Source organism: Streptopelia decaocto, assembly GCF_964273445.1.
Source record: "Streptopelia decaocto genome assembly, chromosome: 3".
Classification (NCBI taxonomy): Eukaryota; Metazoa; Chordata; class Aves; order Columbiformes; family Columbidae; genus Streptopelia; species Streptopelia decaocto.
In genome coordinates this window covers 1,413,157-1,428,513 of record NC_138656.1, presented here as the reverse complement: position 1 = coordinate 1,428,513, position 15,357 = coordinate 1,413,157, and the positions used below count along the sequence as shown (strand labels likewise).

Here is a 15,357-nt window from a genome sequence, read left to right as displayed (position 1 = left end):
CACAAGACTGCAGACCAGGCACTAACATGCATCCCTGAGCTCTTAGCTGCTATGCTTTTCCTGCTGTACATCACAGATATCACATGAGCAATAAACAATGAGAAAAACAAACTTACGTCATCTTTGGCTTGGAAGAGGTATTCGTTGCCATCAGTCAATCTGTAAAGAAAAGCAACCATCGCCAGTTTAGCTTAGTGGTCACACTGCATCACCTCCTGCTGGTTTAGCATCATTACGCCGAGACACACAGGACAGGCACCGCGTCTACACGTGCACAAATCCAGCCCAACAACTCGTGTTTCGGTGTCTCGCACCGTCACGCAGCGGCAGCCGCACACACGCTATATTCTGGTCTCCAGACGTGCTCGTGATGGGACACGTTGCAGCACGTCGGGATGCGCTGCGCAGCTCGGCGGCTCCAGCACCGCCGATGGCTCTCTCAGTTACTTGCTCTCTCAGGCAGATCGTTTCTCTTTTGCAAGAGACACTATAAAAGTTTACACAATACTTTAGAAAGGCAAAAGTCGCAGGCAACACCCAGTTTTCATGGCTTTTGTAGAAACCTGGCAACATACTGCAGCTGCTCTGCTGTCACAGCTACAGTGGGTGACTCAAGGTACTAGGCAGTGTACTGTTTATGAGTAGCTGCCTCTTTTCACACGATTTCAGAAAGAAAAGCCTTATTTTATTTTATTTTTTTTAACCTTTGAACAAGTACTTCACAGGCTTCAAAATGAAATGGTCTGTAACTACATGTTCTAGACCTGAAAATGTGACAGGTGTCTTCATTAGTCTCCTGAATCAATACCGAAAAAAATAAACAAGAGGCTTGATTCTGGAAAGTGCAGAACCATGAACATTCAGCTCTTTCCAATTAATCCCAGAAGGAGCCGCTGAAAAGCTCAGCATTTCTGAACACAGGCTCCTAACTTTAGGCACACACATTTAGTCTTGTCCCAGATGGAAATAAAGCGCACAGATAATTTCATACTGTTCGCATTCACTACCTTTGATAAATACATCATGTTTCAGTGTTGGGAAGAGCTTGTTCAGAAAGGAAGATACTGCCGTTAATAATTATGATCAGTTCTTGGGCTGAATCCTGCTGCGAATTTGCAGAGTGAACAGCCCCACCACAACTTATACTAATGGCACGACGCTTCAGCAGGTTTACCTTAGCTTGAACACATGCTTTTTCTTTTTATAATCGACTGCTATTTCACAGACTGCGTCCTTCAAGCTGACAGGAATCTCGTTGTGGTAGGGGATGCCAGAAGCAGCAGCTTTCGAATCCTTGTAGAAGCCCATCTCTTGGTTGTTTATGACACAGTACACATTATGCCATGATCTTCAAGACACAGAGAACAACAAATATATCTATAAATGTCGTGCTCTTACTTGCAGAACTGGAGAAACCAAGTACAGTTATTTCTATGAGGTAACGGAGACTGGTTCAGTCCCGTAACCTGCAGACAGCAGATTCTGACATAAGGGCACAGCTTCAGGACAACACCCCGACTTGGAGCTACAGAGATTACCAGAGCATATCCTAACGGTGGGAGGCCTGAGTGTCACACCAGCATCCTGCACACTTGGGAGAGAAAACCATTGACCTTTTAATAACTACGCTTTATTGCAGAAGGAATTCTCATTGCGCTGCTAGCTAACAAATGGATTGCATGTGAAATCCTTGATTGTTGCAAATACTCTTAGTGGTATCATCCGCCTCATCTCTAAAATAGCTATAAAAATCAATGATTACTAGAAATAAGTGCCCCTAGATACTAGTATTGGTGGCTGTCACTGTTTTAAAGTAGTTCTCCAGCATGAACAACTCTAGCTGAACCAAAATCACGATAGTTCTGTGCTCGTGTGTGATCTGCACTCAGCTCTGCTGGCTACTTTGGCTCCTACCAAATCCCTCAGCTGCTGGGGCAGCTCACCCCTCGCTGGTCAACATCTTCCTTCTCAGCCAAGAGCTCTCCCAGGCCGTGGAGGACCCCAGTCTGCTTTTCCAGGGCAGACAGAAACCTCAGGAACTCTGCCTGTTTGAGAACCGCAGGATCAGGTCCTCAGGAACGGAATCAGCTAAGGCACACAGACCATCTCTGCCTGCCTTCCTCTTCTGAACAGATTACAGAGTAGGTGGAAGTGCTAACGTGCCAACAGAAAATGTCAGCAGAATATGGACGCTTCTATTCTCACACCTACATGTTTTTCTTTTCTTGCAGTAACGTACAACTGGAGAGATCTAGAATCAAATCCCACTACTGCCACAAATTCATCGTGAAGTCAGGGTATCTTTATGCCTCAGTTTTCCACCTTCCAAATATGGCTAACATCTCATTTTCTACCGTGTATCTCTGGATTGCAACTTCATCAACTACGCTGTTCAACCATGTGTGTGCAGCTCCCACAACAGCAGGAGCATAAGCTCCACAGGTCTTTAGGAGCTGGGAGAAGACAACAGTAGCAGGGATAACATTTACTGTCCTACATTTGGTGAGTCTGGATGCCAGTGTCTGCATTAAGCACCGAGTGCTTTACCTGCTGGAGGCTTTCTTGCTGTGTGTCTCCCACTCGTGTTTGCGATGCAGGAAGCCCTCCATCTGAGCCAAAGGAATCTCCTGCGTTTTGGCCGGCAGGGTGGCCGCAGTCTGGGCCTGGACGGCGGTCTTGGCTTTGCGGTCTGCTGTCGGGGAAGGAACCGGACTCGTCTCTTTGGAACTTGTCCTTTGTTCTGCAGCTCCGTTGACCATCTCGTTGGTTTCTGCAGTTTCTGCCACCTAGGAACAGTGGAAAACATGTTCAGCGAGAAGCCTCCCGGCACGGAGGTATCCTGCAGTTAATCTGCGTCCCTGCACAACGTGGCTGTGTATAAACTTGGCCTGGAGAATGACGCAGGCCAGTAAGATCTTTCTCACACTTGGAGACACAGAAGGCCAAGGGAATTAGAAGGTATGAATGGATTAGTACCCATTTTACAGATGGAGAGATGGGAAAATAAGAGCAGCTAAACATCAGTGTGAATTTTACTGTGCTTTGCTCTGCTGGTCAATTCGTATTCTTTTATATATTGTTATTCCTAAAATTAGAGCATTCAATTCTGTTGCTAAGTACTCAAAATGTTTGGAACAGTAACAATCACACTTTCTGCAAACCTAGAGGAACAGTGGAAGTTATACACATCAGCCACCTTAAATACATTTAGGGTATTACCGGGGTATTAAAAGTCTATAAAAGATATTCACTATCAGTCAGCAGAAAAATATGTCAGCATTGCCCAGGAGCATTTACAAAACTTTGGATCATTTATTTGTTTCTGTAAAAGCTCCTTTCCCGCTTTCCCCATTCCCCTAGTGACACAACAAAACCAAAACATGCAGGAATTAGAAAGATGACACCATGCATTTCATCTCCATCATCCCAGTTAGGATACTGGATCTTGAAGACAAGGGAAAGGAGTCATATGTCAATTCAACGGGGTCTTTTTCAGACTTCCGTTATTAGGTAGAGTGGATTTTTGTTAAAGGAACTGAAAACCACCACAGTCACACAAACCACACAGCTATTTACCCCCAAACAAAGACAGAACCAAGGCCTTGCCCATCACTTGCTTTGTTGGTCGCGTTGCCTGTCGCACTGTGATCGAGATAGCCTAGAGAGCAGCCGCGTTTCCAGCTGCTCTGACTGGTCAAGCTGGCGACGTCTTCAGGAGCCATTCATCCAAAAATCATTTAAATTGGAATCCTAATGGCTATCGACTTTGGAAATGCAGCTTGGTCCCAGTTTGGTTTTTTCTTGTACCATTACTTTGACATGTAGAGCCATTGGTAGCAGCTCAGGCGTTACACAACCAGTGTGTAGTATTATTATTATTAGCAAGTTACTAAAGCTTAGTGCTGCTGATGCTCTAGTAGGTCACAAACATTCTGGACTGTTTTTATGCAGACAAGCAGGTATTTGTGAATGGCACAATAATTAGACATTCCCACTTCTGCACACAGCCTGGACAATTCAAAAGCAGCCAAATTATTATGCAACAAACTGAATTTTGCCACCGTTTGCTAGAACTACTTATACCTGCCAAGTGCACATTACTGTACCTCACACCTTTGTACCTCACATATTGACCCAGGAAGATCTAAGTGTCAGCTTGCTATGAATATGGGAAGGATTGGTTACCTGCCTTTAAGCAATCTACATCTCCAGAGTACAGACACTGCACCACTGAAACAGGGAAAGGATCGCAGCTCACATCCCACTTCAATCCTACCTGTTTTACTCCGTCCCTAAAGACACGCGCCCTCACAGCCCGGTTGACAGGAGGAAACGTCTGCCCCGCACTGAGATTTATCTATCTAGACTGATCCAGCACAACTAAAACTCAATGATGATGCTTCTTCACATTCAGGATAAACCTAAGCCATCAAACCTCACTACTAGTATCCAACTCTCAAAATATAACAAAAACGTTGCATTAAAGTGGGGAGAGGGTAAATAAAGATGAGGCTGAGGATGACCCAAACGCTGCCAGCACAGCTACTGTAACACAGGTAGGGAAATAAACCCCCAGTGATTCAGCACTGAAAGCTCCATTCATCAGTCACCACCAGCGGGCAAGGGGTGGCGTTCCAGAGGAGGGACAGCCCTCTGCAAACCTGCGTGAGCACTGACGGCCACCGAAGCCCCAGCTCCCCGACGCCTGGGTCCCTGTGTGAGCCACACACCACAGCGACTCATCTCAACAACTTACACAGCCTGTACCTCACCCCACGGCTTCTGCGGAGATGCTGGCAAGGCAGGAAAACAGCACTGATCTGGGGGGACCTAGAACCACGACTCTCCAGTCAAACAGCAGTTTCAAACCAGCAGCCACTGCACGTCTGCTTAACTTACGGGAAGTACCGGGCAGCTCAGCGCTGCGACCCCGCAGCTTCAGAAGATTACTGCCAACTTTAGCCACACAACCACATCTGCAACCGCTCCTTAAAATTCTACTGATGGTAAGAGGGCTATGCAAAGCTTTGCTGATGCTCTTTCACGTTTTATTTCCTTTCCATGTGTTATCTACAATTAACAGAAAACAAGCAAAATAAATCTGAATCATAAACAGCTATGCGAAGAATGTGTCACGAAAATAGAGAATAAACAGGAGCTGAACAAACTTTAATGGAAACATGCATGGGGCATGCAGAGACAACGCAACGGGGACAAACATCAACAGCAAACTGCACTGTTACAACAGTTATCACGCACACGAATACAGTTTTCTTAATGGTGACTGAGAGGTTAGCTGCAAGTGCTTTAGTGGCTAAAAGCTGCTCTCCAGATATTTAAACCAGGACTAACATGCAACAAGACAGCTCGTGACAATGACTGGAGACACCCCTTTGATTTCCATAGCGCTTGAAGCAACATCACATTCAGTTCATCAATTTAAGTCTCTGCACCACAGCCTAAACAATAGAGACGTATTTGCCTTTTTTAAATGCAAACAGATGACAGCCTAAATATTGTTCTGGCATAAGGACTATTTAAATGTTTTAAGCCAGAACTATATGCTGTAATAAATAGTGCCTAAAATGACGACCTTAATCATTAATAAATGACCTTTCTTAAGCCTAAATGTGTAATTTTTAGACACAAGCGTACTAATAGAAGTAAAAGAGTGTAGCTATGTAAATGACTTTCCCATAGTACGTTTTAGCCAGAATAGATCTGCAGGCTCCCCAGACGGTGGCGTCTGAAGCTCCAGCTCCGCTGCTCTGAGCGCTGTCAGGGCACGGAGCGCCCGCACCGCTGCGGCACTCACCGCAGCCGCGGCCTACGTTACACAGCATGCTAAAAAGCATTAAGAAGCTACATGTTGTTATCCTGACAAAAGAAAAAAAAACATGCATCATGAAGTGGAAAGACAAGTTACAGCAAAAGTACAATTATTGAAGCACATCCTTTCCATCGTTCTTCTCCCTGCCCGAGCTCGGCCCACACAGAACGGCTCAGCTGCCCTGTCGTCACAAAACTAAACTCTGAGCGACAGCGGCATATCCTGCGCCTCCCATGGGCAATAATACAGCTCTATACATCTGAGGTATTGCAATGCGAGATTCAATGGACTGAGCGAGAAAGCTCTCGCAAAAGTCTGACGTGTGGATGGTGAAGATTAACATGGAAATGCATTATGTATCAAAATAAAAAAGCAGCACAAGGGTGGTGTATAAGGCCGCGGTAGCCAACAAGACCAGGATGATCTGGGATGTGCCTGCAGGCCACCTCACGGGCCTTGCCACAACTATAGATAACTTCGTAAACATTAGAATGTATAACAGACAGCTCAGTCCATCATTTAATATTAAAGATGAACTGAAAGGCTTTATTTAGAGAAAGAAAAAAGTAGAACTGCTCGGTACCCTTGAGCGCTGCCAGGGTCTGTGTGCAGACACACAGGGAGCCGGGACGGGCTGTCGGAAAGACAAACTTGTGCTGAAGGGCACTGGTGCCCGCGCCCTGCTGGGACCTGCATTGCCCCAGCAGCACCGGCACCAGCTCCCCAACGCCCACGGGAGCCAGCCAGGAGCTCCCTGCACTTGGCTCCAAACCACACGCAACACAAGTGTCACTGCTCGCACCACTCAAAGCGTGAGCTGAAGCAAGCAGGCTTTGCAGGAAGGGAGGGGAGAGACAAGCCAGCTTCTGACTACCGCGCTGCTTTAACTACATAGACATATTTACTGGTCTTTGTACGGCTGCATGTCAAGGTTTTTGGCAGGAATCCTGACTGCACAGGGACATCCTCTATCAAGAAGGAATGAATAAGACATGGACCATTCAACCTGCATCTGTATAAAGAGCTGGGATCTTAGACCGCTGTATTTTAAAATAAAATGAATAAAATACATAAATAAAATTACTTTTTTTAAAACAGCATCACAACCTCTCTGTAAGAGTTCTGCACCCTGCTCCCATTTACCCCCCTGTCTCTCCAGGGTCAGTACATGGAATTACTGTAAATTGAACAGGACCGAGGCAAAACGGGGCCCCAAAATCAGCAAGACCACAACTCTTCATGAGGACTAAATACCAAGATAAATTTAGATACTGGATTTTAATGTTTTATTTCACTTTTATTTTTATCTGCAGTCAATGAGTCCATTCTGCATGGAATGTTATACAACTAACCTTAAGGCTTTTATTTGTTGAAGTTACAATCTCCCCTCCCTCCCAGCCCTCACTGCCCAGCTCACTCGCATGTATTATCTCGAGCCTTGCAAATAACTTGTTTGCTAACGCAGCTGATTTAATAACGTTGCCGTGCTGAAACCTGTTAGTATAACTCGATGCGTCATACCTGTCAGATTCTAGTGCTCTTCTTCATTATGATGTAATCTCATTAAATCTCAATTACTCATATAAAGGACGATCTAGCTGGAAAATCTTAATACTATTAGCGACATGAAAAACTCACAGAAAATAACATGAAATAAATGTGTCACCTTAAAGCAACTGAGTGTCAGTGGGGAGATTCAAATAAACACGGATTAAAGTGAAGCAAATATATGTCCGAGGGGCTGCTAATTAAATAAAAGTCAACTGATGGGAAGGAAGAGAAAGGCAGCAGGGAAATCTGAAGCCAAAAGATTAAACCAGTACCAATAGACCATACTGAAAAAAGGTGTCTTTTGCTGACAGTGATTGTGTCTGTCACAGTCCAGACCACGATCGGTCATTGGCTGTCCGTCTGCTAATAAAGTTTTTGTAGTTTTGGTAGGTTTGGGAGCGGTAACTAACCCGTGGAGATTCCTGGTCTGACGGCAAACCGTTCTGGGAAACCTGTTCTCCTTTTGTCCCATCCCTGTTGGGAGAGAGGAAAAAGAAAAGAAACTGTATTAAGTTCTTGAAAGTCACCTGTCTTTTTCACCACAATGAGATTTTTGTGCTGAGTATTGCACACCTCAGAAATTCAAGCAAGTTCTTCAAATCCTCAGGCCCAAATGAATAAATCCAGTGTGAAGTGAGATCAAAACAGACTTTCCTGATAGGTACCTTAGAAACAAGTCTACTCCTATCACACGAATCATTTTAGAAATCACAGAATCACAGAATCGACTGGGTTGGAAAAGACCTCAGAGATCATCGAGTCCAACCCTTGGTCCAACTCCAGTCCGTTTACTAGATCATGGCACTAAGTGCCATGTCCAATCTCAGTTTAAAAACCTCCAGGGATGGCGAGTCCAGCACCTCCCTGGGCAGCCATTCCAATGCCTGACCACTCTCTCTGTAAAGAATTTCTTTCTAATATCCAGCCTCAATTTCCCCTGGCAGAGTTGAAGCCCATGGCCCCTTGTCCTATTGCTGATGCCTGGGAGAAGAGCCCAATCCCCACCTGGCTAGAACTGCCCTTCAGGTAGTTCTAGAGAGTGCTGAGCTCAGCTCTAAGCCTCCTCTTCTCCAGACTAAACAAGCCCAGCTCCCTCAGCCTCTCCCCATAGGTCTTATGTTCAAGTCCCTTCACCAGTCGTGTTAATGTTCCATCTATTTGTAACTAAAGCTCATTAAAGAAGAAAGCCAAGATTGTTCAGAAATGTTGCTTCATAACACAGGGGGTATCAAACCAGCATTCAGGGCCAGGTACACCTCTGCGTTTGTAACACTGCACCGCGATGAAAAAGTGGAACATTCAACTTGGCAGTGAATTCAGACATCTGGGAACAGTCCTGTCCCCATAAACTACACCCAGCAAGTCTCCTACAAGGGGTCTATTAAAAAACCCCGCGAGCTGCGAGCTCTGCAGCCTGAACTGCGCTGCAGGACAGCGCGAGGCTGGCAGCTCCGCGTCCGAGGCCGGGCTCACCACTGCTGCTGGGCCTCAGCGTCCTCCGCAGCCTTGGGGCTGGGCTCCGGGGTGGGCGGCTGCCTCTTCCTCTCCTCCTCCTCCTGCTGCCGACGCACCTCCAGCAGTTCCAGCTGCGAAACCAGAGGTTTGTGCATTGAAAAGCACCGCACATATTACAGGGGCGCTTCTAGAAACTAAAAATGACTCTGCACATTGTTCTGAAATATTACTGAAATTAGTTTATTGGAACTGAAGCCATCAGTCTTTAAAACTATTAACCCTGCAAAGCTTGTTGCACTGAATTTGGCAGTAAAGGCATACAGTAACCCTTTAACAACAAATAAACTTTAATCTATTAGAATAAAACCCAGAAAAAAACAAGAAAGCAGCACGAGGTATGAATATTGAAAACTGACATTCACTTGTCTGCTTGCCATCCATAGAAATCAAGCGTTCCACATCCCAATCCCTGAAATTAATCATGTGAATGAAACCAGTCTGATTTTGGAAGATGCTGAGAAACTCCAAGTCATTTTGCCTGCAGCTGGGACGCTCGCTGCATGTGAAACATCAAGCACTTCAGTTTCCCTGTCAAAATTAAAAACTGTTCTCCAAAGATGGTAACATGCTCTCCAAACATTAATTACTGACATGCAGCCGTACTCAAAATGTGGTTTTCTTTTTTGGCTTATTAAGTCTTTCTAGGGGCAATGCAGCTTTGTATTGGAGCAGTCAAAACACAAACCACAACAAGTATTGTTGTCGAACCCCCGTCCCCACCGTCTCCTCACACTGTCGTTTTTAACGGAAAATAATTTCTAGGATTTGGATCTGGGTCTTCTTCAAGAATCCCCCCTTCCCTTTCAGCAGCACAACCTGCAGGGCAGAGGGATGGAGCCAACTGCTCAGCTCTTGGATGTCCCTCTGGGTCACTGTTCCTGAGCCTGGGACAGCTCCTGGTGACCACTATGGTCATTTTCACAAGTTTTCCTTGCAGGTTGCTGAGCCCAAATGAACCTGAGATGGTCTTAGTGTTGTTGGGAACATGAAACTTCAGGCCCTGGGTGATTGGCCTGGGCTGATAACAAACGGAGATCAGGCTGGTGGCACCAAAACGAAGGGGAATGGCCAAGAGAGGTGATTCTCACCCCCAGCACTCACCGTGGTCAGTCTTTCCAGTGCTGCAAATCTCTCATCCCAAGTAGCCGCAGATTTTTCAAATGCTTCATGCCGCTTAATTAATTTTTCCACTTCGTCGACACTTTGGCCTATTTCCCGACTGGAGAGGTAGGGCTCCTGTCCCAGCAGCCAGGCCTCGGCCACGCTCGCGTCCCTGGAGAACTGGTGCACCTCCAGAACTGACCAGAAACGCACAGACGTCAGCACCACGCGTGGCAAAACCAGCATCATTAAGTCAGCGGGCATCTTCTGAATTTCATTAAAAATAACTTGGGCAATAAGTACATGTATTTGGTGCTCAAATAAGTTCACTGAATTTAATCATCTAAAAGACAGAAATTTGTCCTGTTGGTTTTGATTTGAAGAAAGATACAAGTTAAGGCCCACCTTCAGTTCTTCTACAGACTACTTCATTTTGCAATGCCAGAGCTTCCTTTTTGTTCTAATCTGCTGTACCCTACTAACTGCAGAGTGGAAAGTCTGGTATGTGCTGGTTTCCCTGCCCGGACTGGCCTGTGTGCAGAACCCCAGACCACAGGCTGTAGTTCCCTTCAGCACGCAGCATTTCTGCACTTTGCGCTTGGCTACGGTGCTATAGGGGTGGTTGCTGGTGGCAAACTTGCAAAATGCTGCAATGTTTAAAAGTACGACTTTGTCAGTAAACTGCTCATCACGTTGCAGCCTCTCGGACCCGCAGGCACGTTACGTGCACAAGGCGGCAGGGCTTTACGTCCCCCGGTTTGTCAGTTGTGCATCCTTTGTAGGAACACAGTTGGAATGTGACACCTGTGGAACAGGGTAGATCTGTTTCACCTGCCTCCACATTTCATCACCCAGAGTACGATCTCTGGTGCAGGTTTCTTGGTTTCAAATTCTCAGCTCTTTTACAATCAGCAGGTGCGAATCTTATGGTTATTTGAGCACAAACACACTTTCCAGCACTGGTGATAACCAAGTGAGGAGCTGCAGGTTTTCCAAACACTCAGAAAGACACAGTGAACAGAGTTAAGAAACAGCCCTGCCCAAAAGAAACCCAAGGATGTTCTTACTCAGTCTCAGCCACTCCCATCTGTCTTCCCATTTGTCAATCATTTCTTTTCTCTTTTCTGTCAGCTGCAGCAGCTTCTCCTTGATCTGGATGGGAGAGAACGCAGGGCTGTTACACAAGCACCGGGCTCACCACACCCCACAAGCTGCCGCCACCAGCAAAAGACGCTGCCATTTACAGACAGGATACACTGCGTTAGTGTCAGAAAGTGACCTTAACGGGAACACAACAGCTATTCTTCTCTTCAAAGTATAAGTAAATATGACATTTGTATTAAAATATCATATTTGCATAGGCATACAGCATCTATTAAAACTACAGCACTAAGAATGTTTGATCAAAAGAGTACAATGGACAAACAAATCTAAATAATGCAACCGTGTACTACATCTTCTGGCCTTTTCTAGTAAATAATGCCAAATGTGCTGCCCATGGCTGAACGGAATGCAACAGCTTCTTTGCATTTCATGGCCTGAAAATGCTACTTTAAATTCAGGTGCCACCTCTGCTAGCCAACGCGAATCCACAGACTTAAACAATACGCTCATTTCACAATAGCAAATAAGTGGAACAGTCGCTGAAGTAACGGCTGTCATTACAAACACGCGGCTTATTAATCTGTAGATGACACAATGCAAGTTTCTCCAGCTGAAACAGCATCCATAGGCCCCTGCATCACAGTGGTTACACGTCCATAAGCACAGTACCTCCTCGGATGCGTAGTGTTTTCTTGCCAGAAGAGACTTGCCCAGCTCGATGCAGGTAGTAAAGCTGTCATTTCGGGCATCGATTTCTGCTTTGATCCCTTGGTGATTGTTCATTAGTAGTTCAACAGATGAAACGTCCCTGAAATGGTCAATCCGTGGTTCAGAAACACAGGTTCCAGATCTAACAGCTGTTACATTTTCAAACAACTAACCCAGAACTGTACAATAAAAACCATTAATTTCTAGACTGCACATTACCTTGGCTTCTCTTGGGCTTCTATCTGTCGGATGACGTCTTCCATCCAAAGCATGAGATCACGAACCATGCTGAAGAATCGGAATTTGTCTCCGGTGTCCACCAGCCTCACCCTGCGGCCCTCGCAGGCGTCCAGCAGCGCCTTCCAGGCCTCCAGGACCTCGTTTTCCCTCTTCTGGATGTCATCGGCCTTGTCCCCGGCGTAGGCGGCCTGAAGGCGTGCGGCATCCTCCTGCAGCTGTCTCACCTGCACAGAAACGCAGCGGCGTTCAGATACTTCCGAGGCACAAATACGGGGAAACCCGAGCTGCTAACTCATCATTTGAACGGCTTCCGGAAGTAATTGCAAATATATCTGATCCGTTGATACTAAAAAGGTTTGTTCTGTTATTAAGTCAGTGTAGCCCTCTGAGAATATTTCTTCGAGAAGACTGTTGGGTCAAGGGGCCCCCGAAGTGGCTAAGAGTTGCCACTGCCCAAGCGTCCTGTAAAACCGGGCACCAACACCAAGGGACCGGCAAATATCAGGGCACACAGGGACCATTTTCATCATCAAATTTTCAATGCCACTCAGGAACTCCAACTCTGACCGAGTATGAAAAACATATTTTAATGACAGAGCGGTTTTTCCAAAAACGGAGATAATGCCTTCAAACTGAAGAAAATTTGGAAATTCAAAGATCTTTCTACTATTAGAAATCTCTTTTCCTTTCAAACACTGTCTTGGGACATCAAATGCTATTTCCTGACTCTCTCACATGTTTTTGTGTCAGGAATAATTCTATTAGCTCCTTTCTAATATAGGTACTATGCACATACTATGTATTTTAAATCTCTTCAGGCTGCTGTTAGGAAGCGTCATAAAAAGCGATATTTAACTCAGAATACCCAGACCCATAACGAAGTCAGAAAGGCTCTATGCAGGCCTACAGACCTCCTCTGCCTCTCAGAAAGGAAAAATAACAAGTGCCTGGCAGGAGAGGGTTTGGCTGGGACTTTAAAAAACCAACCAGGCTTACATATCCCTTCGTATTGGCTCCTGTCCTCCAGGTATCCTGTGGAATATCGGTTCTCCATGGGACAGGACAGTTGTGTCTTGTGTTCGCTGAGGTGACCGTGGCACGAGCAGCAGGCACATCTAAGGCTGCTGCCAGCACGATTAATGTTACACCCAAGAACAATGTTAAGGACTAATCTGAAGATGTTAAGAAAATTCCAAAACTTGTATTGCAAATTTTCTCTGGTACATTAAAAATTATTTATGGATTTAGTGTCAGTCCAATGCCTTTCAGATACTGACTAAAGAGACAATATATTAAGTCAAACGAACGTTTTTCCCTTTGAATGTAAGTTGTTTTCCAAATGTATCAGCCACAACGGTGCTCTGAGGAGCCGCAGGGTGTCCCCCCAGCCTCTGCAGCCGCTCTGTTCCTGCACACACACACTGGGACGGCCAGGAGACACCACAGCTTCTTGCTTTACTTTAAATCAATACCCAAGTTCTCTGCCTTTATGATTTCTTTTGCAACATGGCCAGGAAATGGAATAACATTCAACCATTACCTACATATTCAGAAATCCGTGCACTTATGGATTTCTATTTTAGATAAACTAATTCACCTAATGCAATGACACAGAAGCAGAGAGACAGATAAGAAATGAGGCAGATGAGGTTATTCCCACAGAAATACATTGCAAAGCAGCTGCCAGCGCGGTCTCCCAGGCACGGAGGGGCCAGAGGCAGCACAGCTCCGCAGCTCCAGTTCCTACACCTGCTCCCAGCGCCGTTCGCCTGCTACACACCTGCGTGCCGAGCGCCTGGATATCGTGCTCAAACGTTGTGTGCATTCTCTGCAGTGTTTCCACTGTGTTTTGGTCTCTACCGAGCTCTTCAGGCAGCTTCTTATGTTTGTCTTGAATACGTCCTAAGATCTCCTTGGCATCATGGTAAAATTTGTGCAGTTCATAAGAGGCTGCTAGAATTTGTGTTCTCGTGTCAATGAGCTCCAGGAGATCAGCCCAGGCCTCGTTGAGTCCGTCCTTCCACTCTGCGATTGTCGCAGCGTCCGAGTGTCCAGAGTTGATGAGTTCGTCTGCCATGTGGTTAACGGTGTCAACCCGCTCCTGTCCGATGTTTCCAGTGTCTCGCGCGAATTCTCGGAATCGCTCCTGAAGCATCTGAAATGCAGAGAAAACAGAGTCATGCAGTGATGTGATTACAAACTGACCTGGGCAAACCAAGCAAGACAGCCACGCCTTTATATTAAGCATCGGCTGTGTGCAGCATCCAGAAAAGGAAGGCCAACCAGCATCCAGGCCCAAAGAACTTACTGTTACGTGTTCGTAATCCTGTCCCAGCTCGTGGGATCCGGCCACCACCTCCCTCTCAGCGATCCACTGCTCCAGGTCGTCCACCTCGCGGTTCAGCTGGAACAGCCTGTGCCTCTCGTCCAGCTTGCCCCGGCGCTCTTCGGCCAGGTCCTTCAGGCCCGCATACAGCTTATCCACTTTGGACTGGCGCATGCTGATACGCTCACTGGAAAACAACAGAGAGCATTGACTCCTCCTCGCCTTTTACGAATAATAAAAGTAAACGGGAAAAAAAAACGAACCCAACAAACCTACAAGGAATAAAAATCACTCTTGGGGTACTTGATCCACAGAGTGCACATCTGCTGCATGCACGACTCGGACACACTGCACCAACCCTCTGCTGGTGACTGCACCAGCTGGAAAACTCCTCTGCCCTGTACATACAACCCCCGGCTTTAAAGATTGAAGCTGGGAACCCAGCTCTACATTTGTTTGACCACAGATCACACCGGGGTCTTCTCCCAAAATTACAGGCAGGATCTGAGCTGCTGAAGCAAGTAGGATTGGGTTTTCACTTCAATTCTGCTTTGAATTTCAGGAGTACTCATGGGTTTCTTACTCCCTAAAGCTCAGCATTTCCAAAAGTGATTAATATTTCTACTTGTCACAACTTTTACCTATATTTTGTGTGAGCCATACAGCCCTGTCAAATGGCCTTCCCTCCAGTACTCAGCTCAGCCAGGAAATTATCACAACCACAAGAGAGTGCTTTCGAGCTAAATAACCATCTCCCACCAGAGGCAGGAAGAGTCTTCCCTAAGTCAGTCCTATCTTCCTATCTGCAAAGGCAGAGCAGTTATTAAAACACATCAGCCTGATAGTCAAATCAGCCTTGCAGTCAAAGCCAGTGGAGAATTCTGTTTGCTTAGCTGCAGCTCTTACAGCAACACAGTTCTTAAGCTTCCTGAATTCTCTCTCTCTGAGATAAATTTACCAAACCCAAGACTTTGAAGTGCCC

General features: G+C 46.0%; 1 protein-coding gene across 11 annotated transcripts in view; it reads right to left on the bottom strand.

Annotated features, from left to right (window-relative positions):
• SPTBN1 (spectrin beta, non-erythrocytic 1) overlaps positions 1–15,357 on the bottom strand; it is a 152,731-nt gene that overhangs the window by 1,683 nt on the left and 135,691 nt on the right. For 9 of the 11 annotated variants that reach the window (XM_082049477.1, XM_082049480.1, XM_082049483.1 and 6 more), the window contains 11 exons: positions 14,358–14,562; positions 13,830–14,204; positions 12,029–12,273; positions 11,771–11,909; positions 11,065–11,149; positions 9,998–10,194; positions 8,855–8,967; positions 7,792–7,855; positions 2,548–2,786; positions 1,175–1,348; positions 117–159 (listed from right to left, as the gene is read on the bottom strand). In XM_082049477.1, coding sequence (XP_081905603.1) covers positions 117–159; positions 1,175–1,348; positions 2,548–2,786; positions 7,792–7,855; positions 8,855–8,967; positions 9,998–10,194; positions 11,065–11,149; positions 11,771–11,909; positions 12,029–12,273; positions 13,830–14,204; positions 14,358–14,562 — 1,879 coding nt within the window. Of the gene's footprint in view, positions 1–116; positions 160–1,174; positions 1,349–2,547; positions 2,787–7,211; positions 7,856–8,854; positions 8,968–9,997; positions 10,195–11,064; positions 11,150–11,770; positions 11,910–12,028; positions 12,274–13,829; positions 14,205–14,357; positions 14,563–15,357 lie in introns of those variants that run through there. The other 2 variants (XM_082049478.1, XM_082049479.1) reach the window with 2 other exon arrangements.